Source organism: Rhinolophus sinicus, chromosome 3, assembly GCF_057876585.1.
Source record: "Rhinolophus sinicus isolate RSI-liver-muscle chromosome 3, RSI-T2T, whole genome shotgun sequence".
Lineage (NCBI taxonomy): Eukaryota > Metazoa > Chordata > Mammalia > Chiroptera > Rhinolophidae > Rhinolophus > Rhinolophus sinicus.
The window spans coordinates 116,163,529-116,189,990 of NC_142503.1; the positions used below are offsets into that span (position 1 = coordinate 116,163,529).

Below are 26,462 nucleotides of genomic sequence, written 5' to 3' on the forward strand. Positions count from 1 at the left end.
TGACAAAAATCTTCCCTAACCTGGTGAAGGAAATAGACATAGAAGCCCAGGAAGCTCAGAGAGTCTGAAACAAGATAAACCCAAAGAGGCCCACACCAAGACATATCATAATTAAAATTCCAAAGGTTAAAGAAAAGATAGACTCTTAAAAGCAGCAAGAGAAAAACAGTTACCTACAAAGGAGTTCCCATAAGACTGTCAGCTGATTTCTCAATAGAAACATTGTAAGCCAGAAGGGATCGGCTGGAAATATTCAAAGTGATAAAAGTAAGGACCAACAACCAAGATCACTCTACTCAGCAAATCCATCATTTAGAATCAAGTTTCTCAGACAAGAAAAAGCTAAAGGAATTCATTACCACCGAACTAGTATTACAGAAATGTTAAAGGGACTTCTTTAAGAAGAAAACAATCAAAATAGGAATAATAAAATGGTAATAACTACATATCTATCAACAATTACTTTCAATGTAAATGGATTAAATGCTCCAATCAAAAGACGTACAATAGCTGAATTGATAAGAAAACAAGGCCCCTACTATGCTTACTACAAGAGACTCACTTCAGATCAAAAGATACACACACACTGTACATAAAGGGATGGAAAAAGGTATCTCATGAAAATGGGAACAAAACCAAAAAAACTGAGGTAGCAATACTTATATCAAACAAAGTAGACTAAAACAAAGGCTATAACAAGAGACAAAAAGAGGCCCAGTAATACACTTCTGGGTATTTATCCGAAGAAACCCAAAACTCTAATTTGAAAAGCATCCATATGTTCATTGCAGCATTATTTACAATAGCCAAGATATGGAAGCAATCTAACTGTCCATCAATAGATGTATGGATAATGGGATGGTACATATATACAATAGAACATTACTCAGCTATAGAAAAGAATGAAATCTTGCCATCTGCAACCACATAGATGGACCTAGAGGTTATTATGCTAAGTGAAATAAGTCAGACAGAGAAAGACAAATACCATACGACTTTACTTATATGTGGAATCTAAAAAACAAGATAAACAGACGCAAACTCATAAATACAGAGAACATTTTGATGGTTGACAACTTGGAGGGTGCTGAGCGGGATAAGTGAAAAAGTGGAAGGGATTGAGAAGTACAAATTGGTAGTTACAAAATAATCATAGAGATGTAAGTATAGCACAGGGAATAGAGTCAATAATATTGTAATTACTCTGTATGGTGTCAGATGAGTACTAGGTTTATCAGAATGACCATTTCATAAGTTATACACATGTCTAATCACTATGCTGTACACCTGTAACTAATATAATATTGTATGTTAACTGTAATTGAAAAATAAAAGATTATTTTTAAAGAGTGCTCATATACAAAAATTTCACCAATACTTACATGTAATTAAAGTATTCTATTCCAGACATCATTTTTTTAAGTGTTATGCAAGCTACTTAAATTGATTTCACAACCTACTTACTTGGTCAAAATCTAAAATTTAGAAAATAGTAATTTACCATAATATTGTTTAAAAAGCAAATTGCTAGATCTAGAAAAGACTTTAGGAGTTCACCTTGAAGATGCTATCTACAAATAATTTTCTTTAGTATAGTATTTAGCTGCAGCAGTGGTAATGAATACTTTGAATTTTTTTTAAAAAATTCAGGAAATGTAGTCTTAATAAAATGATCAATCTAAACAGGAATAAGACTGTGACTATAATTTTTTTAAACAAAATATAATTAGGGAGGGGGTTTATTTTTAATCATTGTTAAATTCATTGCTACATGCAAACAGTGACATCTGGTGGAATGATATTGCTTTGTTTAAAAAAAAATTCTAGCTTTCGCATATTGGCAGTTATGAAGTCAGATTAATGTCCAAACAATTCTTTTTTTGGTATTTTCATATAAAAACAAAAATATACTAATCTAATATTTTGTCAAACATTAATAGTGCATACTGAAATGACTTTTGTCATCCCAATCTGTATTTGTAAAACTCAGATAGGGGCTATTTTGAAAATAGATATAAATCTAATTGAGGTTACTATTGATTATAGTTTTAACTCTGCCAAAAACTGTGTATTGGGAAGCAAAATTTTGCCTCAGTTTCCTCATCCATAAATATGAGACGGTTAAGCTAGAGGAAGGCTGAGATCTCTTATGGCTCCGATATGTGCTTCTGTGACACATATCACTAGCTAGACCTCAAACAAGGATTAAGTCTTATGTGTTTTGGCATACTATCTTGGGTCATTGCCTGGATTACGAAACAAGGACCAAGTCCAAATAAGGGGTAGAGGGGCGGAAGCAGGGCAGGATTAGACCTGACCGTTGAGAAATAGCAGACAATGCAGGAAATGGAGGATGGTGGGAAAAAATCAGTTCCAGATACTCACATTGGAAGGAAATATAGAGCAGAAGACAGAACACAATATTCCAAATGCAGTACGACAGATCACAGGTGGTGGCGGTGCACTACAAGTGGCATCAGAAAGGTCTAACATGGGGCAATGTCACATTCTAGTTAGGGGCACCAGTGATGGGGACTACGAAGCCAGGCAGTATTTCATGAAAGCTTTCAGTAATTAAGCAATTAACATCAGGGAAGTCTCCCATAGATATCAAGGCTCCGGCCCTGGCCTAGGACTCAGAAACAGGATTTCAGTTTCCTAAGAGGGAACAAGCAATATAAGCTAGAACACTCACCCTATTATAAGCAACAACTCTGCTTCCAAAATTGGTCACAATGGATCAAATACAAAACACCAAAAGTGAGTAAAATATGCGTATCTCAGAATATTCAACTAGAGCTCCTCAGATTCTTCCTAGCTTATACTAGGATTGGTTCTGATGACAAGATGAGAATGAGTATTTAAAATGAAGCATAAAGAGAAAAAAAAAGAGGCAGGTCTTTATAAGTTCACAAAACAGTGGCATATAATGGAAACTACATTTAGAATCAGCTAGACCTGGGTTCTAGCTTTTACCAGCTCTATATATGTAGACTAGATACTTAATGTTTGAACTACATTTTCTTCATTTGGGAAATGGTACGGTTTTATCTGTTACACAGAGTTGTTGTTAATACTAAATTATATAATAAATGTACCTCAATGCATTTTTGAATAGATAATTTTCTGTTTTCCTATTCAAATATCACCACCTTATTTGGAGGGTTCAGATCAAAATCTTTCGAATGGAAGCGCATTTTATATAGTTGATTTGTAAACTATAAGAAGTAGAGAGAGTAAGTCAAAAATACTCTTTCAGTTTTAAAATAAAAATCTTCAAATGAATATAAACTGTCAAAACAACATCTTTAATGTCATTTTTATAAAATGTATGTATATATAATATATGTGCATGCACAGAAAAAAGGCTAGAATTATCCTTATCATATATCATGTAAAAGGTCATCCTCTACTACAATAGCTTTAATGATCACAGAGAAAAATTGCAGAGGCAAAATTTTCAGATCCTGCCCCATTCCACTCCCAATGTCTTTCAAGACTCTAAATGACTAAATTAGTGTATTATAAACCTGCATCTTCTAGTTCTCTTACTTAAGATCTAAAAGTAATATTCTAATGTCTCCAAGATGAACAATCAAGAAATGCCAGATATATCTATTCAATATTAATTTGGGCAGCAGAAAAGACCTAACTTCATTCAAAGATGAGTACACAGAAAAATCAAATATGAGTTCTATGAAAGGAGTTGGCAAAGTATAAGAAAGAAATATATCATTCAAAAAGTTATGTGAAGAAACATCCTTTTGAAAAAAGACTTATTATAGAAATTAAAAAAATATTTTAGGGTTTGTTTTGTTTTGTTTTGTCAAGGAAATTTTTTTAATGCTTTCATGGAATAATTAAAAGTTCAGGTAAGACTTAGATTTTCTTAAGAGGTTGATAGAATTAATAAAAAAATAAGAAAAATGCCATAGCAGCATCTAAATGATAGTTAGAAGGAATTTTTAAAATTTACAACTCAGAAAATGAAACCATTGATGTGGAACAAAGGTTTGAGAGATGAATGTGAGCAAAGAGATGATGAATGTAGAGGCTAGATAATGAAGATCCAATATGTGGCTAATTGATATTCCTGGAGAAATGCACCAAATAAACAGAACGGAAACTCTACTCAAATAAAACAGAAAAAGTCCTAAACGGAAGAGCTGTATTTGTATAATAAAAGGGCTTTCCTTTACCAAGAAATATTAGTTAAAAAGCAATCAACTCCCAAACATATGCTAGTGAAATTATTTAATTTAAGGCAAAATTTTAAATCCTATATGCATCTAGGAGGAGTGGAGGAGAAACAAATCACATGTAAATAAAAACAAGCTGGCTTCAGATTCAGATTTCTATCTTAAAACATTAGATATCAGATAATGATACACAAACAAAAACACATAGACAAATGTTAACAACTATGACAGATTATAGGAAAAGCAAAGAAGCAAAAAAGAGAGAGAGAACACAAAATAAGATGAAAAGAATAATACCAAGTACATCTGATATGACAATAAATGAATATGAGTGATCCAACCTATTATAAGAAAATTTCTGATTGGCTTAAAAAATATTCAAGTCAGTTCTCCTTCCAACCATATATTTGATCCTGTTTACCCTCATCTACCATCCCCCCGCCCCCCTTACCCTCTGGTAACCACTAAACTATTATCTGTGTCTATTAGTTTTTGTTTATTTATTTGTCTTGTTCTTTTGTTGCTTTCAGTTTTACATCCCACATATCAGTGAAAATCATATGGTTCTTGACTTTTTGTGTGTGACTTATTTCGCTTAGCATAATAATCTCAAGATCTACCATGTTGTCGCAAATGGCAGTTTCATCTTTTCTTATGGCAGAGTAGTATTCCATTGTGTATATATACCACTTCTTGTTTATCCAGTCGTCTACTGAAGTACTCTTTGGTTGTTTCCACGTCTTGGCCACCGTAAATAAAGGTGAACACAAAATGTGATATATAGATGATGTATTACAGAATTTTACTAACCACTGTCACCTCAATAAATTTTAATTGAAAAAAAAATAAAAAAAAATTCAAGTCTATGCAATCTACAAGGGACACAACTAAGAAGGATTAAAAGGAAGGACAAACATAAACCATATAAATAAAGCAAAAAAATAAGACAAAGTAAGTTTTACTTTGCATGAATTTAGTGTACAATCTACAATGAAAACAGAAGGACCACGATTAAGAGCTTCTTGAATTTCCTTCCACGCAAAATTGTTTTATATAATCACATATCAGTGTACATATTTACTTATACCTCCTTTCAGCTCACAGAGATCTGCCTCATTCTTATCGTGATTGCAATGCATCCCTTCATTGGATGTACCAGAAAGTCTTCCTTTGGTGAATATTTAAGTTGTTTCCAGCTTTTAGTTATTATAAGGACTATGAACATCCTTATGCATTTATCTTAGTAAATGATAGTCATCAGCATATAGATGGTATTTAAAGCCATGGTGCTGGATAAGATCACCTTGAGAGTATAGGTAGGGGAGAAAAGAGGTCCAAGGATAAGCCCTGAGCACTCTGATGGTTTGAAGTCGAGAGGTGAAGGGAACAAGGGAAACTTGAGAAGCCATAGCCAGGGAGGCAGGAAGAGAACCGGGAAAGAATGTGATCGCAAAGGTCAAGGAATAAAAGTGTTGTAAGGAATAGGGAATGCAAGTGTGCCAAATGCTACTGAAAAGTCAAGATGAGAACTGTAATATCTTAAAGCAAGTTTAATTATGTCATTCTTCCGCAAAAAAACCCAATCAATGGCTTCCCAGTACACTGTGAATGAGAATCTCTCTCCCCCAAGCCCTCACACACACGCCCTAACATATACATACAGGGCATCTATTAAATCCTACACAACCGACTCTTGCCTCCTCTCCAGCCTCAATTGCATCACTGCTCCTCCTGTTCTCTAACGTTGGCCTTCCTTCCAATTCTCAGATGAGTTCCAACTGTCCACAGCAAGGACTCCTAAACTTCAATGTGCATAAGAACCATCTGCATTTCCAACAAGTTCCCAGATGCTGTTGGTGCTGCTAGTCTATGAACTATACTTTTGAGTAGCAAGACCCTAAAAAATTTTCTTTCCCCTCCTCCTAGCTATCTTCTATTCATTCTTCAGGTTTCAATTTAAGTATCATTTCCTCAAACCTCCCAAGATAATGAGGAACTCTTCTTCCATGTTTCCATAGCACCCTGCACACCTGCATACTGATTGTCATATTCACAATAATTAATTCATCACCTTTCTTCTCTGCTAGTCTCCAAGTTCTTTGAGGGCAGAGATTATGTTTCTCTTGTTTGCAGCTGCTACTCTAGTATCTAACTCTATGCCTGCCACATAGTAGGCACACAAAAAAATGTTTGCTGATTGATTTCAGTGACTAGTCAGATCTGTATTTCTTGACACGGAAAGATAATTACAACATAATAAATTTTTAAAAACAGATTATTACAAAACATTATGTAATAAATAGCATCCCAGTTCTGTTCTATATGATTTATTTGCATACAGTAAAGTCTAAAAATCATATACTTAAAATGTAACAGTATTATCTCTAGATGACAAGATTTTGTATAATTGTTTTTCTTCTTGGCATTTTCTTGCATATTTGCTAAAATGTTGTATTTTTATTATTTTTTATAGCAAAATAATAAATGAAATTAAACATTGAATTCTGACACTTAACCTTTGGTTTTCCAATTTATTGTTGTAGCTGCTATTGTTTTAATGTATGGAACTAACAGTCTGTCCACATGTTTTTTTAACATGACTAGGAATTTCACTGTAATTTAAAGCTGAGTTGAGGGTTAGGTCTGCTGATCTTCAGCCTAAGTACTGCTTACACCAGAAAGCTGGCTATACAGGCTACCTGACTTGAGAAGGTCAACCAGTTTTTGTAGGACGGCATTTTTGCCAACTCTCTCTTTATTAATGGTGGATCAACAAAATACACAAGCCATTTTACATAGACAAGTCAATGAAATACAACATAAGTCCATAAATAGACTCAACAACACCCTGGAATTTAAGGTATGCAAAGATGGTATTTCAAACTAGAGAAGAAAAGTGGATTTATTGAATAAATGATATGCGATTGGCTAGTCATTTGGGAAAAAGCAATAATACTTAGTCCTTTTGTCAAATTAATTGCAGATGGATCAAAGATTTAACTTTTTAAAAGAAAGCCATAAAATTACTAGAAAATATGAGGAAATACATTTCAATTTAAGTGTAGGAAAGCTCCAAGAATGACACCAAGACTAGAACAAATAAAGAAAATGATTGCTAATTTTTACTACATAAAAACTAAAACTTTTGTATAGCATAAAACACCATAAACACACTAAAAAGTAAACAGCAAAGTAAAACAAAGTCTACACTATATGACAGATAATTAAAATCTAATATTAAAAGATCACTTATAAATCAGTAAGAAAAAGATGAATGACAGCTCAAGAGAACATGAACTGGTAATTCTCAAAAGGAGAAAAACAAATAGCCAAGAAACATCTAAAAAAGTGCTCAACCTTATAAAAATAAATTAAAAAAATAAAAAGATATTTTTCCTCATCAGATTAGAAAAAAATCGAGAAGATTAAAAATTAGTTGTCTCACAAGGGTGACAGGAAATGAATAGTGTCATAACTTGTTGGTAGGAGTAGAAATTGGTATATTTTTTCTGGAGAGAAGTCCAGTAATAGGCATCAAAATTTTTAAAAGAAGAAGACAAACAAATGAGAAACAAAAACTCATAGGCACAGACAATAGTTTAGTGGTTACCAGAGGGTAAGGGGGGAGGGGGGTGGGAGATGAGGGTAAGGGGGATCAAATATATGGTGATGGAAGGAGAACTGACTCTGGGTGGTAAACACACAATGGGACTTATAGATGATGTAATACAGAATTGTACACCTGAAATCTATGTAATTTTACTAACAATTGTCACCCCAATAAACTTAAAAAAAATTTTTTTAATAGAAAGTTTAATAAATAATTCCATGCCTAGGAATTTTTTTACATTGCAGCTTGATTAAGTTAGTGAATAATATGTAATAATTTAAATGTTAACACCTCGAGTGAATAAGATCCATCCATAGAATGCCATACATGATTTAAACACATGCGTATATAAGAGATGTTCAGAAAGCTGTTCACCAAACTGTTAACATCAATCTAGATGTTTAAACACTTTTAAGGATTTCCCTTATTTTGAAATTCAAAACCTAAAATAACATGCTAAGAATTCTGACTAAATGTCTATAAATTTCTCTTTACAATACAGAAATTTTAAAAGCAAAAATATGAACAAAATAGAATATTTTTATAATTCTCATCAAAATTGCTATTTAGCAAAATAAACTTAAATTTTAACAGTACCTTGTTATTTTAAATAAGCTCAAGTATGTTTTCATTCTATTCCATGAAAATATCCCTGGTGTTTGCCACAAATAATAATTATTATATGCAGAATTAGGAAAGCATTAAAACTTTACAACACTATACAAAAACTATAAAAACTATAAACCTATACAACAAAGAGTATTATTGTGCTTTGTAGTTAACTATTCATTGCACAGAAAAATAAAAAAAGTCACAAAGTGAAAAGGTATTCATTTTCTGTTTACAATTACCTTTCTTGGGAACACTTATTAGTGCAGAAAAAAATTATACATTCCTCTGAACTTGTAGGCTCGTCAGACAGATATATTTTGAAAAGGTTAAGCTATGTTTAGCAAGGTAATCCTCAAGAGATGGATGCCAGAGAATTAAATATTCAGTACTTAAATTAACTTCTTGTTTGGTACTTAGGTACAAATTGCCAAGAATTATCATCATCAAATAGAACATTTATTGACTCTCTTGGAAAAAGAAAGTGAGATCTACTTGAAGAAAAAAAAAATCTAATTAGAAAGAAACCACTATTTTTAACACTTTGCATGGCTAATAGAAGCTGTAACTCCTCAAAATGATGCTTTGCTTGTAGATTGCTAATAGAAATGACTCAAAATAGTAGTTTCATAACTACTAGATTATGTTTAGGTCTTTTTTTCTCTCTCAGTTTTAGGCTTCTTAATAAACATTCCAAAGAATATCATATGGAACTGCAACTTTCTGGCAGATACTGGAGCAGTTATGACATTTCCAAAATTCTTCACATATATATATATATTTTTTAATTTAGCAAACGTTGACTTGCCGGATTAAAACTAAAAGACTTAGATGTATAAAATTATAAAAACAAACAAATCCAAAAAAAATCTTTTTGTCTAAACAGAAAATAAACATGAGAATGACCTTCCTTCAGGGATTCAAATTGAATCTCATTGTGATTGTTAAACACAGGGAAACCAGATGATTTTAAACCATGAAAGAAGGCAGTAAAGTGTTACAATTTTTATTAAAAGTCAAGTTTGAGTAAATAAGCTCAAAATATGCCATGAAAAGAGTGGGTAAGTTACTAATAATTTTGTGACAGTGAAATTAAGTGATCTTTTAAAATATTAAAATAATATTTTATATTGATATAAACAGAAGTATAGTATATCTGGGGTATTAAAATATAATGGGAAAGGGAGATTAGGAAAAAAATTATCTAGAAAGTCTCCTTAAGGGAGTGATAATAAAAGTTTGTGAAAAACTAAGTTAGATACATGTGGATTCTAATCATTTACCAGAGTTAAGAACTTAGGCAAAAATCCTGATATTATGGAGCCAAAGCTTCTTCATGAATAAAATGGAAATTATGGCTTTTCCCATACAGTTGAAGATTTAAATGGGAAAGGTGCAAAGCACACAGCACAGTGGCAGAAGAATACTTACTGCTAAATAAATGTTGGCCCCCTTCGCTTTTCTCCTCTCTTTTAAGGATGCTATAAATTATATATTCTCCACAAAAGAATACTCAGATTCAACAGAAAGTGAGACACAGAGAGAAATGAAAGAAACTCCAGAGGCAACGGTTTTTGTACGTGATGCTGGGACCCAAGTATGCCCAATGACAGTGACACCTAAAAGACTGGCATCAAGTCCCAAATCTGTGATTCTCTCAGTTGTATAAGCCTGGCGAAGTTGCTTGGTTTTTATGAGCCTCAATTTCCATATCTGTACCCACAGAGTTGTTATGTTATGAAGCACAAATGAGACACCCTTTGGGAATGATAACTCACTAAAGTAAAGTTACCTTATGATAGGGCGTGGTTCACGTTAATAACAGGAAATGAAGACAGCGACCTAGACTGTGTATGTCTTCCCTAGACTGGGAAGAAATGGAAGAGGACAAAAACTGCTCCTCTCTGGTGTCCAAGAACAGAACCCAGTCTTCAAAATCGAAACCTCAAAGGCAGAATTTTGTTGCCAGTGTCAATCTAGTTTAAACCAAAATTACCAGTGGAACTCTTACCTGTCTCTCTGCTCTTCGGCTATAGAGTGATAGTCTAAGACAGAATCTCCAAACAGGTCAAGCAGAGCACTGTGGCCCTTTCTGTCGGCTGTATGATACACCCGGGAAGCCAGGCACAAGTCAACTGGCAGCTCCCGGGCTGGGACGGTGGTGCACAGGTCATGAAGGGTAGGGGTGGGGTAGTCCTGCGGAATTCTGCAACAAGGAAAAGAAAAGGGGGCTTCTTTTAACATTATGTGCTCTTTCGATATAAAATGCATTTACAGTGACAGTTTAGTTCAGGCCCTAACAAGGATGTCTGTATGCAAGAGATGAGATTTAAAACTATAATAATGATTTATGACAGATTTAAAATCACAATGGCAGGCCATTGACTGAATCTTTGAAGTCATATATCCAACTGCCTGGGGAATATATCAACCTCTGTGTCTTCAAGATACCTCAGAAGCAACAGATCTAAAAGCAAACTCATTATCATCCCACCACAAGCCTCTTCTCTCTTGAATTCTGTAACTCAGTCAGTGACACCATATCCAACTCTGTTCAAATGCTAATGTCCCTGAAGAACTAGAACAATATAGTACATTGTCCATTAACTGGCACCAGTGGAATCCTGGGTCTCTCTCAGTTCATGTGGTATCTCCCTTCCCACTATCCTAGAACTTGTTTCTCCTGCCTCTCCAAAGCAGAGAAATAAAGATCTGCTTTCTTCATCCCCAGTGTCATTTACCATCGAATCAGCAAATACTGTTTGAGCACCTACTATGTTCCAGACTCTCTGCTAGGTGATTTACACACATTCAAACTCACACAATGAACCTATATGGGAGATAGTATTATCCTCATAGTGGATCAGGCTTATTTAGATAAGTCACAAAGTGAGTGAGGAGCTATTAGGATCTAAATACAATGCTTGTGACTAAAGCCAACTTCTTTTCCCCATTAATGCCTCTTAATGACCCTAAGGTGGAAGTGGCCCTTACCCAGTACTACTTCATCCCCACCTCCCTACTAAAGTTATACTCTTCACCAAATGATGGCCTTTTCATCAAATCAAATCAAATAAACCTTAGGCATTTAGATTGTGTTCTCTGTGACCTCCAAGCCACCGACAATAATATTGATGATCGTTCTTGAAGTTGCTTCTCCTCCATGAGTTTTTTCAAGCCTGCCGTATCCCAGCTCTTCATCTGCCTCTCAAATTCAACATAATTTGACTCAGTCACTGACTTTTCTTCCTCCATCTCCTCAACTGGGTATGGTTTCTAAGATTGAACTTCTCTTTGTACATTGGAAAAAATCAGCGTCAGAGTTTCAGCTATTTCCTCCGTGCTAAGAATTCCCAAATTTCATCTAGAGTCCTCATCGTCAAGATATAAAATATTGGCGCTATCTTCAATGCCTCTTTCCTTCACCCGCACATCCAATGAAAAGCTGAGCTTCTCCCCTGCACACGGCTGCCCAGGTGTATGCCTTCTCCATCCTCACATCCAACTCAGTCAAGGTCCTCATCACCTCAGCCTGCATGAGGAAGGGTCTAAGGCCAGTTGGATTGAGCACTGTCCCCTGCAAAACTCTATCACATGGATCTTTAAACACTCCTTTACCCAGCACAATGACTCTTTGTTACTTGCTGCAGCCATCTAACTTCCTTTCTTTGAGTTTCAAAGCTCCTAGCATCTGACCCTACTTCTAATATAGTGGTTATGAGTGTAGAGTGCAGTAGAGTCAGACTGCCTCTGTTCAAATCCTGTTTAAAATTATCACGTGGTCATAAGCAAGTCAATTAATTTCTTTATGCCTCAGTAAATTGGGAATAACAACATTAATACATTCTAGATAAAATGACTTTAAGAAGGAAAGGAGTGAATACTTTTAAAATAGTGTTTCTCACGTGGCAGATGCTAGTGTTACTATCAGTCTCCAGAAAAATTCACAGGGTCAGCAAGACCTGTCAGTTCCTTCAGCTATGAATGGAATGTTGCCTATCCTTTTGTCCACGTCTAAACATCCTTCAAACAACATCTCCAAGACTAACTTCTCTGCAAAATGTAATTTTTTTCTTCTTTTTTACAAATAATCTCTTTTCATACACTGCCCTATTCTTGTGGCATCCACTCTGACCTTTTATCTATCACGGGTTAATTAATGCAGGTCTGTCCACCAAACGCTCTATGTGTCTCGATAGTAGCATAGTATAAAGAATATAGACGTTGGAGTTGGCCTGAATGAGAATCTTAGTTCTAACACTTGCAAACTATATCACTGACCTCTCTCTGAAGATCTTCTGTAAAATGAGAATCAAAATCCCTAACTTTTGCCTTTCTAAGAATTGGTAACAAGTCCCTCTATGAAACTCTCAAGAAATACTTGTCCTATTTTTATGGCTATTGTTAAAATTTTTCACCGCACATCACCTAACAAGTTGCTAGGCACGATATGTATATTAATCATTAACAAAGAGTGGTTTATGTCATTTCCAAAACAGCACAGGGCCCAAAAAGAGGGACATGAAATTTGAACATGTTTGAGTGGAGGAGGATAAGAGAGGTAAATCTAATGCATTTGGAAACGCTTGAGACAGACAGACCTAACTGGAGGGGTAAAAATGGGTGTCCAGGAAGTAGGGATCCTAAAAAAGGACTGAAAAAAAGAGGAAAGTAAAAGGTGAGCTCTGATGTCAAGCTCATTTACTCATCATGGTTTGGGACAGGTCCCGGCTAGTGGAATGTACATGAGATTACATTACATTTTTTTCCTTAAAAAAGCTTCACAGCCAATCTGAATTACTATGTTTCCAACACACTCTAATAACATAAATGTGTAAGTGAATCTCCCTTGGTTATTGAGCTAAAAAACACTATGTTATCAAAAGATGGCTCAAATCTCAAGAAAACAATTTAATACTGGGGGCTACTCACAGGTAAGAAAATTTGGCAAAAACGAAAAAATCGATTAAGGAGACAGGAGCAGGGAACAAAAGATTTTCAGAAACATTTTTCCAAAATTCTCTTTTACAATTTTTTTACATATCAGATTTTTATTACTCTGCATCTCATTCTTTTTTCTCTCTAATGGAAATTTTTAATTTCAGTTTTAATGAATTAAGACAGAACTATATATATCAAAAAGATCTACAAATATTTTTGGCATGCTCAAGAAAGGCTGTGTGTTTTTATAGCATACTCTCCTTAAACAGGACTATTTGTCATTCTTTGAAACACTAAGACATAAAAAAGAAAAGACTCTGACTCTGTGTGTGGCCATGCTACTTTGCTTAATGCACTAAATGCAAGGTTTTGGGGGGAAAAAAATCAAGAAGTTTCTGCTTCATTGATAATCTGACAGTAACTATTTATTGAAGGTAAAATACTTGTTGTCTGCTGTCACTATTTGTTTTAATACATAATCTTGCTAACTAAATGAGCTTAAAGCAATGCAGATAAGCAATGGCACGTACAGGGTCACTTAAATGCCAATTTGACTCTTTCATAAACTTTGGAATTCTTTTCACATGAGTCTGTTCTCAGCTACTAAATTGTGAGTAATATCCATTTACAAAGTTTAGGCTGGCCATAAAAAGGTTGTCTTCCAGGTCCAGCACACTTTTCAGTGCCCTAAGCAACAACAAAAGCTAATAATTAAAGCTTCTTTAAGCCCCTATAAAGAGTTAAATGAAGAAGAATCTAGAATAAAACAACCCATAAAAACCGAGTGGTGAAATAAGGAGAAAATCTGTCTCAACAAGAGAAATGACAGAAGATCAACCCACACATATAAACTGCATTTACACACTATTATTCAAAACTGTGGTTACACTGCTGTATAATAAGAAACTCTATTAAAAATGTGGTGGGGGGAGATGAAACATGAAATGATAGTAGAGGAAAAAAGCCATCTAAACAAACAATTCTATTGGCCTCCGGACATTTCATGTTGGGTTGTCTTTTATTTTATTGTATAATAACAAAATTAACCAATGTAATAAGCAGTTAATCCTAATTAGACATTGCAGTAATTGAAAAAATTAAAATCTAACATGTTAACATTTAGTTTTCTTTAGTCTCACAAAAAGCTATTTTTATTCTAGCTATTGTTAGGTCATTAAACCAAGTACCTTGGTCAAAAATAGGAATAGTTAGGAATAGAGAAAGTGGAAATATAATGGCTGTAGGCAATGTCAGAGGGGTAGTAGATGGGGGAGGGGGGTTATCACTGTGTGAGGGATATAAATGATAAATGTCTATTATATTGTTTTGTACACCTGAAACTAATTAAAAAAAAGGAATAGAAAGAAGTACGGCGTACAATATACATATCCTAACTGTACTATCTGCCACCAACTCTTCTGTGAGAAGGTTTAACTTAGATCTCACATATGAACTTCTAAAACATTTAATTTTCCTTTAAAAATGCATCTTCAGGTATCAATGCTACTACAGAACCTCTTTCAGACGGTAACATTTGTAAACTTAAGTTACTTCATCTTAGGTAGTTTTTGATCCCGCAGAGATTTTGTAGGCTTTCTTTTTGGTGGAATTCCTAATTTACTTTTTTGTGTTCGCTTAACTTCTTCTCCTCTGATCTGCAACAATTCTGATGATTTCACCTTTAAAAAAATATAAAACTGTGCTGATAAGGAAAGTTGTAACATGAGAATTAGATCTTTCATATTTATAGTCCATCTTATATTTAAACTTTTAATTTCTATGTATATTTTATAACAAAATATAAATCCTAAAGGTGAGTTGATATTTTCCTCTAAATCCCTTTCTAAATTTTTACATACACATATTCACAGCAATAAAAATATTAGTACTACATTTATTTAAAACTACTACATAAAAAATAAAAGATTTTTTCCTCCATAGATATACTTTTCTTGATTGGTATTTTTAATAGGACTTACCCTTAGTCTCTTAAAGTTTGGCATGAGAGTTCCACTAAAGATGGCAGAGTAGATAAATGCTGTGCTTGCTTCCTCCCACAACCATATCAAAATTACAACTAAATTACACCCACCACTGAGAACAGCCTAAAGTCTAGCTGAACATAAGTCCTATAACTAAGGATATACAGAAGACGCTACATGGAGGCTGGTAAAAAGGGTGGAGATGCAGAACGATGAGCTGATCCAACACCCACATGTGGCAGGGATAACAATCTGGAGGGATATCTTGGCTGTGGAGGCTCCCCCACTAAGAAGCGAGGGATCCCATCCCCACACCAAGCTCCCCAGCCCAGGAGGTCCAGTACTGGGAAGAGAAGTTTCCATAACTTGTGGCTGTGAAAACCAGCAAAAATTGTGACTGAGTGAGACGGAGGAGGCTCAGGCGCTGCTATTACAGGGCCCACACACAGACTTACTGCTGATGGACTCCCTTGCTCTAAGCTCCAGCACTGGGACAGCAGCTCAAAATGTGTCAAGGACAAACGGAAAGGAACTGAATTGTCTGGCTGTAGGGCTAGGGCAGGAGGGGGAACTTTCTCCCAGACAGGAGTGCTGGAAGAGCAATTGTTCCTTTTTGAGCCTTCCCTCTACCCAGCCTGCACACACTGGTGCAAGTAGGCACCATATCTGAGTCTCCATCAATCTGGCTATCATAGTTCACCCTACCTTGGTGATTGCCTGAGACCCCATTCCATCCAAGTAGCAGGCCCACTAAAGCCATTTCCAGTAGCTTTTCCATACAAATGGCCTGTCTTGACCCATGCTGCCGACTTTCCTAAAATCTCTCAAAGGTTCACAAACTTCAAACAATCCTCATCTGATTTTGGTATGCCATGTTCCTCTTGCTAAGCAGCCCTAAGCCTGGCACTAGTAGCAGCTGGCCTCAGTTTACAGCTTAGCTTCTCCCAGGCACTTCCAAGCCCAGCACAAGTGGCAATCACTTGCAGATCACTTTGTAGCTCATACCAAGTGGCCCTGAATGGAGAACAGGCAGCAGCTGACCTTGCCCTGCACCAGAGCCCCTCCCAACAGGCACCAGAACCAACACACCCAGTGGCCAGCTTCAGACCACATCAGAGCACCACCCAACACCTCCACAAATGACACACCCAAAGGACAGATTGGGCAGTCACTAGAGCCCCGCTAAAGTCAATCCTGCTCAGTAGGGTCAGCCCCTGCACCACAGCTCCTCCTGTGGCACCGTCAGTTCTCACAACAAGTCAGCCAGGGGGTCAATCTCTTCCATTGCCGTGCCAACAACAATCAAGGCTCAACTACAACAAGAGGGCACTCACAACCCACACAATTAACCTGGAGCACCTGGACCAGGTGACAGTGCCAGTGGGCAACACAGAACACCTACTACTTAAGGCCACTCTACTAAGACCAGGAGGTTTGGCAGCTATACCTAATACATGGAAACACAGGGAGGCAGCCGAAATGAGGAGACAAAGAAATATATATGAAATAAAAAACAGAACAAAGCTCCAGAAAAAGAATTAAAATGGAGACAAGCAATCTATCAGATGCAAAGTTCAAAACACAGTTATAAGGATGCTCTCAGAGAGAACTTCAACAGAGATAGGACACATAAAAATGGAGATAGAAAACATAGAAAACAGCACCAGTCAAAAATGAAGAATACAATAACTAAAATGAAGAATACATTAGAGGGAATCAACAGTATATTAGATGAAGCAGATGATCAAATGAGAGATTTGGAAGATAAGGTAGCAGAAAACACCCAATGAGAACAGCAAAAAAAAAGAAAAAGAAAGAAAGAAAAGAATCCAAAAAAAGGATAGTTCAACATGCCTCAGGGACAACATCAAGGGTACCAACATTCATATCATAGTGGTATTATAAGGAGAAGGGAGAGAGCAAGGAGGAAAAGAACGATGGAAAACTTTCCTAACCTGGCAAAGAAAATAGACATACAAGCCCAAGAAGCACAGAGTCCCAAGCAAGATGAACCCAAGCAGGTCCACAACAGAACACAATTAAAATGCTAAAGTGTAAAAACAAAGAGAGAATCTCAAAAGCAGCAAGAGAAAAACAGTTAGTTACCTACAAGGGAGATCTCTTAAGACTGTCAGCTGATTTCTCAACAGAAACTTTGCAAGCCAGAAGGGATTGGCACAAAATATTCAAAGTGATGAAAAGAAAGGACCCACAACCAAGATTATTCTACCCAGCAAAGCTCTCATTTAGAATCAAAAGACAGATCAAGAGCTTCCCAGACAAGAAAAAGCTAAAGGAATTCATTATCCCCAAACCAGTATTACAAGGAATGTTAATGGGGAGCGTCTTTCAGATAGAAAAAAAGAAGATCAAAAACATAAATAACAAAATGGCAATAACTAATATCAATCAACAATTTACTGTCAATGTAAATGGATTAAGTGCTCCAATCAAAAGCCATAGGGTGGCTGAATGGAGAAGAAAACAAGACCTTTATATATTCTGCCTAGAAGAGACACACTTCAGATCAAAAGATACAAACAGACTAAAAGTAGAGTGATGGAAAAAAGATATTTCATGAAAATAGAAAAAAACAAGCTGGGGTAACAATACTTACCCTAGAGGAAACAGACTTTAAAACAAAGGCTATAATAAGAGACAAAGCAGGAATTCCACTTTTGGGTATTTATCCGAAGAAACCCAAAACACCAATTTGAAAAGATATATGCATCCATATGTTCACTGCAGCATTATTTACAATAGTCAAGATATGGAGGCAACCCAAGTGTCCATCAACAGATGAATGGATAAAGAAGTGGTAAATATGTACAATGGAACATTACTCAGCCATAGAAAAGAATGAAATCTTGCCATCTGCAACAACATAGACGGACCTAGAAGGTATTGTGCTAAGTAAAATAAGTCAGAGAAAAACAAATACCATATGATTTCACTTATGTGTGAAATCATAAAATAAATAAATAAATAAATAAATAAATAAATAAATAAATAACTGAACAAACAAAAGAAACTCGTAGATACAGAGAACATTTTGATGGTTGCCAGATGGGAGGGTGCTTAGGGAGATAGGTGGAAAAGGGGAAGAGATTAAAATGTACAAATTGGTAGTTACAAAATAGTCATGGGATGTAAAGTATAGCATAAGGAATATAGTCAGTAATATTGTAATAACTCTGGTGCCAGATGGGTACTAGATTTATCAGGGTGATCACTTCGTAAGTTATATAAACGTCTAATCATGATGTTGTACACCTGACACTAACATAATATTGTATGTCAACTGTAATTGAAAAACAAACAATTATTAAAAAAGAAGTTTGGCATGACTGGTGATTGCAAGTACAAGCCAAAATCAACTTTAATGCTTTATATAACTATTTTCAGCAACGTTTTTCAATTTGTACTTCCTTACTATTGTACTGTTTTGTATTTCTACGGCTTAGGAAAAATCTAATGCTTGTCTGTCTCTTAAGTAACTGCCTTTTAATCGTTATAGATATTAGAAGTATTGTTTTTCTAGATTTCCTAGAAAATTTGCAGAATTTATGGTAATAGCTCATCTGAAATATTTTTCTCCATGCATTGGTCTGTATTTTTTGATACTAGATTTAAGAAAGAAAGCAGGGAGGCTTTCTGTGGGGAAAGCATGGAGATGTGGTTGAATAAGTTGAAGGAGGCCAGAAAAAGGGAGGTTCTTATAAATTAGGTAGACAGTTTGGGTTCAGCGCAGTAGTGAGGAGAGAGCTATTGCAATTTCTCGGGTAAGAAAGTGATGAATAAGGAAAGCTCAGAGGACAGACCATCCCATCTCACCATCCAGTTAATGTTTAAATTTCCTCTAAAGCTTCCCCACAAAATGGTCATCCATCCTGGCTTGGACATGATCAGGAACACAGGATTTGGATACACCCAACGGCAGTCTTTCTCTTTGAAACTTTCCCAGTTGTTAGAATTTTTGTGTGTTTATTATAGAGCCTAACAACTTTCATCCACTGGTCTCAATTCAAATCTCCCAATCTAGCTCTCTTCTATTTGACAGTCAAATATTTGAATATAATGGACTCCCCTGGGCCTACCCTCCCTCCTCAGATAAACTTCCCCAGTCCCTTCAAGCCTACCTTAGGTAACATAATTTGGAAGTATTGTGCTTTGTCATCTTGAATGTTCTCTTCCAGTCTCTAATTTGTCAGTGTCTCTCCTGGGATTGGATGCCCATATCTGAACACAGTATTTGAGGTGTGATGTGATCAGATCAACCAAAGGAAAGATGATCTTCTTTTATATTATTCGTCAATAAATCCAAACTATGATTACACTTGTTTTCCTATCATTAAATTACAGCCTGAAACTTTGAAGTCTTTTTCATATTTGTTCTAAGTCATATCATCCCGTATCTATGCATTTAGTTTGCGGACCCCAGGCCAGTCCATATACGTATACATTTACCCAATCAAATTTCATCTGCGATCTTCCTAACCAAATCTTATGTCACATTTTGGATGTTATCTGTAAATGCAATCAGGTAATCCTCCATATTCTCATCCAAATTATTAGGAAATATGCTGAATTGGACACAGCCCAATAGCAGTCAACTAAGGAATTTCATGGCAAATTGTGCATCCTTGGCATAACTAATTACAAATCCATCTAGCAGTTCGCCTGACCACAGTCTTGTCTACAAAACTGTCATTGGGAGGCTGTCGTAAATGGATGGCTGAAATCCAAAGGATAATAACAACAACTAATGTTTATTGAGTTTTCCTACAGACCAGGCTCTTCTGCATGCTATTCTTGTGTTTAACTCCAAGTCTAACACTTTTCTGATGCTCAGTCTAGTAATTCTAGGAAAAGAAATCAGGTGGGTCTGTCATGGCTTGTTCCTTAGGGAAGCCGTGCTGTCTCCAACTGATTAGTGCTCCCTCTTATAAGTGTTCAAACCAATTCTTTTAATGATGAATTTAACCATTCCAGAGTTTTCTCTGTGATTAATCATACATTTCAGAAACCATAACTCTTACCCTTAAAAAAATAAAACTCAGATTTGCCATTGCCGGTCTCCAGGCCTCTACCACCTGTCCCGCTGCAGCTCCTCCAACCCTGCTGCTCACAGAGGCTCAACAGGCTTAAACCTATCTCGGTAAGCCAACAGGCTCAGATACCTAAGTTAACTCTTCAGATCTTTTACCAATCTCGGGTTTCAAGTTTCTTTTAGCAATTCTTTTTCTCTTCTTTCTATACTAAAGATCATTCTCCTTGTCAGATTTAAAAGAAGCAAAGTACAAGTTTATCAGCTTCCTTTTCATTTTGTCATATTTCTGTTTATTTAAAACTTCAACCTTTTTCTAAAAATAAGTTAAGGCAGCTCTGTCACATGCTGTCATCACACTATTCATCCCAAATGACAGGGTTATCCTTTCTTTTTTTCTGTCTTTGCTCCAAAACTAACAGGGGGGGGGGAAAAACCCGAAAACTTTTTATGCTTGGCATTATTCACAGGCCTCAACCCATTCTGGACCTCAGCCTTCTTGATATCATTGTTATATCCACATGCCGCTTTTATGTTTATCTATGGATATGTATTTCTTCTTTCATCTTTTGTATATTTCTAAAACTGAATGCAATAGATCACTTATAATTGTTTTGTGAGAATTTCGGAGGATTGAAGGCATTCCATATCTCTTAAACTTCCTTCTATTTAGAATCTCAAAATAAATGTAATATCTATTCTTCTTACAGACTTTTGACCTTTTTCCCTCCTAAAATGCTCAGCAATTCTCTCGCGAGCTCTTGTGTCAGTCATTTCTTCACAGAGTCTCTATTACCGAATTTCTTTTTTTGTTGGTCATGACTTCTTAGACCAGAGTCCTAATACTCTATTATAGTAACAAGCTTGTAAGAATAGAAATGGTCAATAAAGTATGGATTGATCAAATTTTCTACTTTTGAGCTGAATGAGACCTTCTGGTATGTATGTGAGCAGTGGAAGTCCTGCGTTGCTCCTTTATCACACCTCTGTGCTATTTCTATTAGCTGTGAGCTATGTCAAAGGAGAGCTTAAAAAAAAAAAAAAAAAAAGCGGTCTTCTTGTCCTCCATAACAGTATACTGCTGGAGTATACCGTTCCTCATTCCTGTGCCATAGATGCTAGAGACAAACTCTAGGGCCTCAAATGTCCAAAGTTCATGGATAATAACACCTTGAGATGTTAACACAAACAAATAAATAACAAGATACTTAGTGAAAACTTGGTGGACTGAGTCACAGGAAGATTTCCAATGTTATTTTCTAGGGCATTTATGCTGTATCCCACACTAGTCCACAATAAACCATAAAGTCTTATCAGATTCTCTTCTCCTCCCCTTGAAACACTTCCGTTTTCAGTTTAGAGCTCTCTTACTCCATTCTCCAAGTCTCTCTCTCCAAACCATCCCTCCTAGTTTCATGAGGCATGCTCCATCCCTAGTCATTTTTGCTACTGAGGGTCAGTGTTCTTGTACTTAACCAGACACCTGTCCATTGCTGTTATGAAAGGGCCATGTTGCAAAGCAGTAAAGAGTGAAAATTCCAGAATTAGACCACTTCAGTTCAAGTCCTGCCTCTACAACTTATCTAGATGTTTTTACTTGGGCAAATTATTGATCTCCTTTATGACTAAGTTTTTTCAACTATAAAATGAGGGTAACAATATGGTTGTTATTAGAAAAAATAAGGTAATATGTGTGAAACAGTTAGCAAAGTGGCACACAGTCAATACTCAATAAACTCTAGTTATCATAGGAAAAAGGCTGCCTCTTTTTACCAAAACTAAATAATTTTGCATAACTTCTTACTAATATTTAGTAGCCACAACAAGCCAAAAAAAAACGAACATTTTGGGACTTTTCCAATGAGGGATTTGAATTTCTGACAGGCCATGGTAGTTACACCACGGCCCAGAAAATCCACTTCACTTTTGACACATTAGCAGCTAACCATTTGCTTCACGTGCCCACATTTTCTTCCCAAAGCCCCCATGTCCAGGTAGAAGAAGAAATAAAAACACCATCTGTGCCTACCAGCCTAACACCTTTTGATCAAGATGCCATAGTCTTTAAAGATGCTAAGGTCTCCACTCCTAGAAGCTGTTATGGTGAAACAGGGTTCATGTGGAGTATTAACAGTTAGCAATGAGTGGGTTCACTCAGCCTTGGCAGGCTTCACTTTATACGCCCAAGCACGTGAGTTAGAAAGAAGCATGACTTCTGATGGAGTCAGTCACCAGTCAGAGCATAAGGCCCTTTTCCCTGACAGCAGTGCTGGATTTCTCCGGCCAACCATTACTTGAGGATCTTCCTTATTAGTTATTATTCCCAGATATGCTACTGACATACAGAGTGAAACTAAGAAATTAGAGCTTGAGAAATGAAGAAAAACCAGGAGGTAACTGCACTAATCCAGACAGAAGGTCACCATGACCCAGGCAAAAATGGGAGCAACTGAAAAAGAGAAGAAAAAAAATTATAAGCAATAATGTTTCAGAGGCATCTAGGCCTTGGAGACATTATATGTGAAAGGCAAGGAGAGGGGGAGGTCACAGACAAATCCAAGGTTTCAGAGTTGGGAGTTGTGGGCAAAAGTTGAAGAACTGCTAATGTCCAGTTGACTTGGGTGAAGCATAGTAGGAATGATGGCCATTGGTGGGAAGGGGATGGCTCTTGGGATCAATTTCTGAATGCCCTGAGATTCCTTCCCTCAAACATCCATCTTTTCTTTGCAAAGTTGCAATTAAGTTTGAGACTAAAAGCCTTCAAAAGAGCAGAGGTCCCATTTTTCCCAAATGGACAATTTGTACATCGGAGGCCATTTTTCCAGGGTGAACTCCCCCTACATTCCTTGGTCGCTGCCTGGGCCATTTCTTCACACCTGCACCTCCTCAACTCTCATAACTCTGTTTTCAAGATAATGTTTTTCAAGATAGTGTTTTACCTTTACAGACTCCTGTTTGGCCACTTTTGAATCATGTGTGGGCTGTTCATCTTCCAAAGGTTTACTTGATTCATCTGCTGGCTGAATTTCAAAAGTTTCCTGAGGTTTATATACCATAATTTCTGCTTCCGAGCCTCCCCATTCTAATACATCTTCTTGTTCAATCTGTAAAACACTTGACATAGCTTCAGGGAGTTCCTCAAACACATTCTGTTGGAAAATGTAAATGTACAAGAATGATTTTTATTATTTGTCCTTCCAAAGTTTTAAGTCATACAATGTTTTTTTCTCTGACAACAAAATAATTATGAAAATGCATGACTGAAGTTAAACAGAGGTAGTAAGTTTCCTTTGAAGATTTACAAAGAGAAACTCAAATTGACTTAAGAAAAATATGAAGACTGGCAAATCATTTTCTTCAGCCTTTGTCCTAGAAAATACAGCTGCCCCACAGTTATTATGCACCAACTCTAAGGAAATAACAAGACTCCAATCGGACCCTGACTCCACCCCACACTGACACAGAGACATCTCACCTCTCCTCAACCTCAGGTTCCTATATCCTAATAAGTGGGATTCCTGCCAGATGCTCTTCCAAAAATCCAGACACCCTAACTCCCTCCCAAGATCAAATGAAAAATTCTCACAAGATGTCATTCCTACACCTGTTTTATGTTCCTTAAAAATGTCTCACTGACTTAATCTGTCTCACTCAATCTCAAGAAAAGCATCTTTGCAGCCATATTTAGGTATTACCCAATTGCAAACCAAGATTATTTGGGATTATGGAGCACTGGTAATTAAAACTTCACTGCCTCAGGTTAGCAGATGATAAAACCAGCCTGATTCACATAAAAATCTGAATTCCATAGAACGGCTTGAAAATGCAATTGCATCCCTTTGTTCTTTGATACACTCATTTGTTAATAAGTAAAATAAAGGGCAAAGATGGCATACAGTATCAAATGCTATAAAAGTTTCTTTATATGCAAGAAGGGATGGCTGAACCATGAAATTTAAGTTTGTAAAACGAAATGGGAATCTGGAGTTCATGTTTTTATAAAGCAACTGGATGGTGTTGTGGAAAGAGTAAGAGCTTTGTAACCAGATGGGAATTAATTCAAAGCCTGGATCTGTCAATTAACAGATGTGCATGCTTGGTCAAGTTACTTAACCCCCTTTAACCTCATTTTCTTCCTTGGGTAATAGGGGCTATAATAAAATCTTTTACTAAATGGCAGAATAGACACGTGTGTCTATTCTAATATGTGTTATGGGCCGTATACTGTCTACCTATGACAAACTCATTCATTTTCTGTTCCATAGCTCTTGGCGCTGTTCATCACTCCCTTTCTTTTGAATTTCTCTTAGAAAATTTCTCTTCACCACTTAGAAAGAGCAGGCCCTCTTGGGATGAGAGCATGTTAGCCAGTGCTGCCCCGACAAATCTTACTCCAGGAAGCTTCTAGAAGTCTAAGGGACAGGTACGATGGACAGAAAGAGTTCTGTCTGGTCTCAACACAGAAGCATCTAAACGTCTAGTCATTCAACCATTTATGGTAACTCTAACATTACAGGATCCATGGTGTTTGTGAAAAGAAAAGATTCCATACACTTTCTAAGCATGATACATTATCCTAAAAATGAAGTTTGATCGGAATTTTTATGTATGTGGAATCATATTTTCAGGAACTAAAGGAGATAGGTATTTAATGATACCATTTTACAAATCCTTTGTAAAAGAACTGATCATCATGCCATCATTTGTTTTACATAAATATGGATTTCAATACACAGAGAGACACACTTCCCATTCACAGGAAACATGTTCCAGATTGCTTTGAATCCCATAGTATTTTGCCAGTGATGGATGAAAATGAAGCCTTATTTCTGAAACAAATTTCTGTCACCAATTGTCCATATTCCTCTATAAAATTCTCCTCTTGTCAATGCTTTTCACAATTCTTCTAGCTAAATAAAGAATGATGTAATGTTTTCTTAGAAGCTAATAACTTTTAATTCTCCAACATTCTAGATCTGAATGTCTGTAGACCAGAAGGACTGTTAAAATTTTTCCCTTCTACAAAGAGTCTAGGGCCTTAGCTCAGAAATTCTATGATAGGCAGTAACCGTGAGCCAAAATAGTCACAACCTCTGAAGTGGTACTGCATTAGATGTGCTTATAGTTAAACATACCTCTAAAATAAATCAGAGGAGATTTAAATAAAATAAAAAACTCTCTAGATAAACATTCAAGCAACAGGAGGCAGACTATTACTTCAATATAGGTAAGGAGGATTTTTATTAAAGACTTTACCATTTGAGGTTCCTCAATACTCATCTGTAATCCTTGCTCTGTTTGCATTTGAGATGTTTTCTGCCAGTACATTTTTCCCATGAAAGAAATATCCTTGAAAGAGAAAAAAGAAACAATTAAAATAATGACAATTTTAAAAATCATTGAGGTATGTTATCCAATGCAGCAAAATGCTAGTCAGTATAATGCAATAAATGAGGACTATTTAAAAGACGAATATAAGCAAGTCAATATTATGTATGGAATGAAAAATACAAAACAAAAGATACAATAAGATTATTTTGTTTATTTTTCCAATTTGATGGCTTTCTATATAATTGATCTCTATAGATATATCATCAGATTAATAAGACAATTAGGTAACATTAAATCAGATACTATAAAACACTGCTATTAAATGGCTGCACAAGAAAGATAAAATCAAAACTAAAATTTAATCTAACCAGTAGCAAGAAAGAATATGAATGTATTTAAAATGTTAATGGGTATAACTTTTAGAGTCATTTTTTATCATTACTAATGCTAATTTCTATTATATAGAAATTAGTGGTAAGAAGACAGCATACCACCATGTCTAACAATGAATACGAACAAAGAGATCCAGCTTCTGTACAGACTGTAAAGTCACAGTCCAGGCATCAACAGGCAAGTTATTTTGCTTCCCTTCACCTCAGGTTAATCATCCTTAAAATGGGTATTTGACTATATGACTTTTTAAGGCCTCTTTCTCCTCTTTTAATAATGTCAATAGCAAGATATGAGCATTCATTGTGCTTTTAAACTCTGCTTTTCTATCTTTTCTTTGCTTCATTAAAAAT

At 35.9% G+C, this 26,462-nt stretch overlaps 1 protein-coding gene across 1 annotated transcript in view; it reads right to left on the minus strand.

Annotated features, from left to right (window-relative positions):
* The window catches only part of LOC148758554 (uncharacterized), a 31,047-nt gene extending 5,324 nt beyond the window's left edge, over positions 1-25,723 (minus strand). The window contains exons 1-3 of the mRNA XM_088796866.1: positions 25,645-25,723; positions 23,328-23,537; positions 10,430-10,624 (exon numbers count right to left, since the gene is read on the minus strand). Of these exons, the coding sequence (XP_088652992.1) occupies positions 10,589-10,624; positions 23,328-23,537; positions 25,645-25,716 (318 nt within the window). The 5' untranslated portion in view covers positions 25,717-25,723 and the 3' untranslated portion in view covers positions 10,430-10,588. The remainder of the gene's footprint in view (positions 1-10,429; positions 10,625-23,327; positions 23,538-25,644) is intronic.
* Between the last annotated feature and the right edge of the window lie 739 nt (positions 25,724-26,462).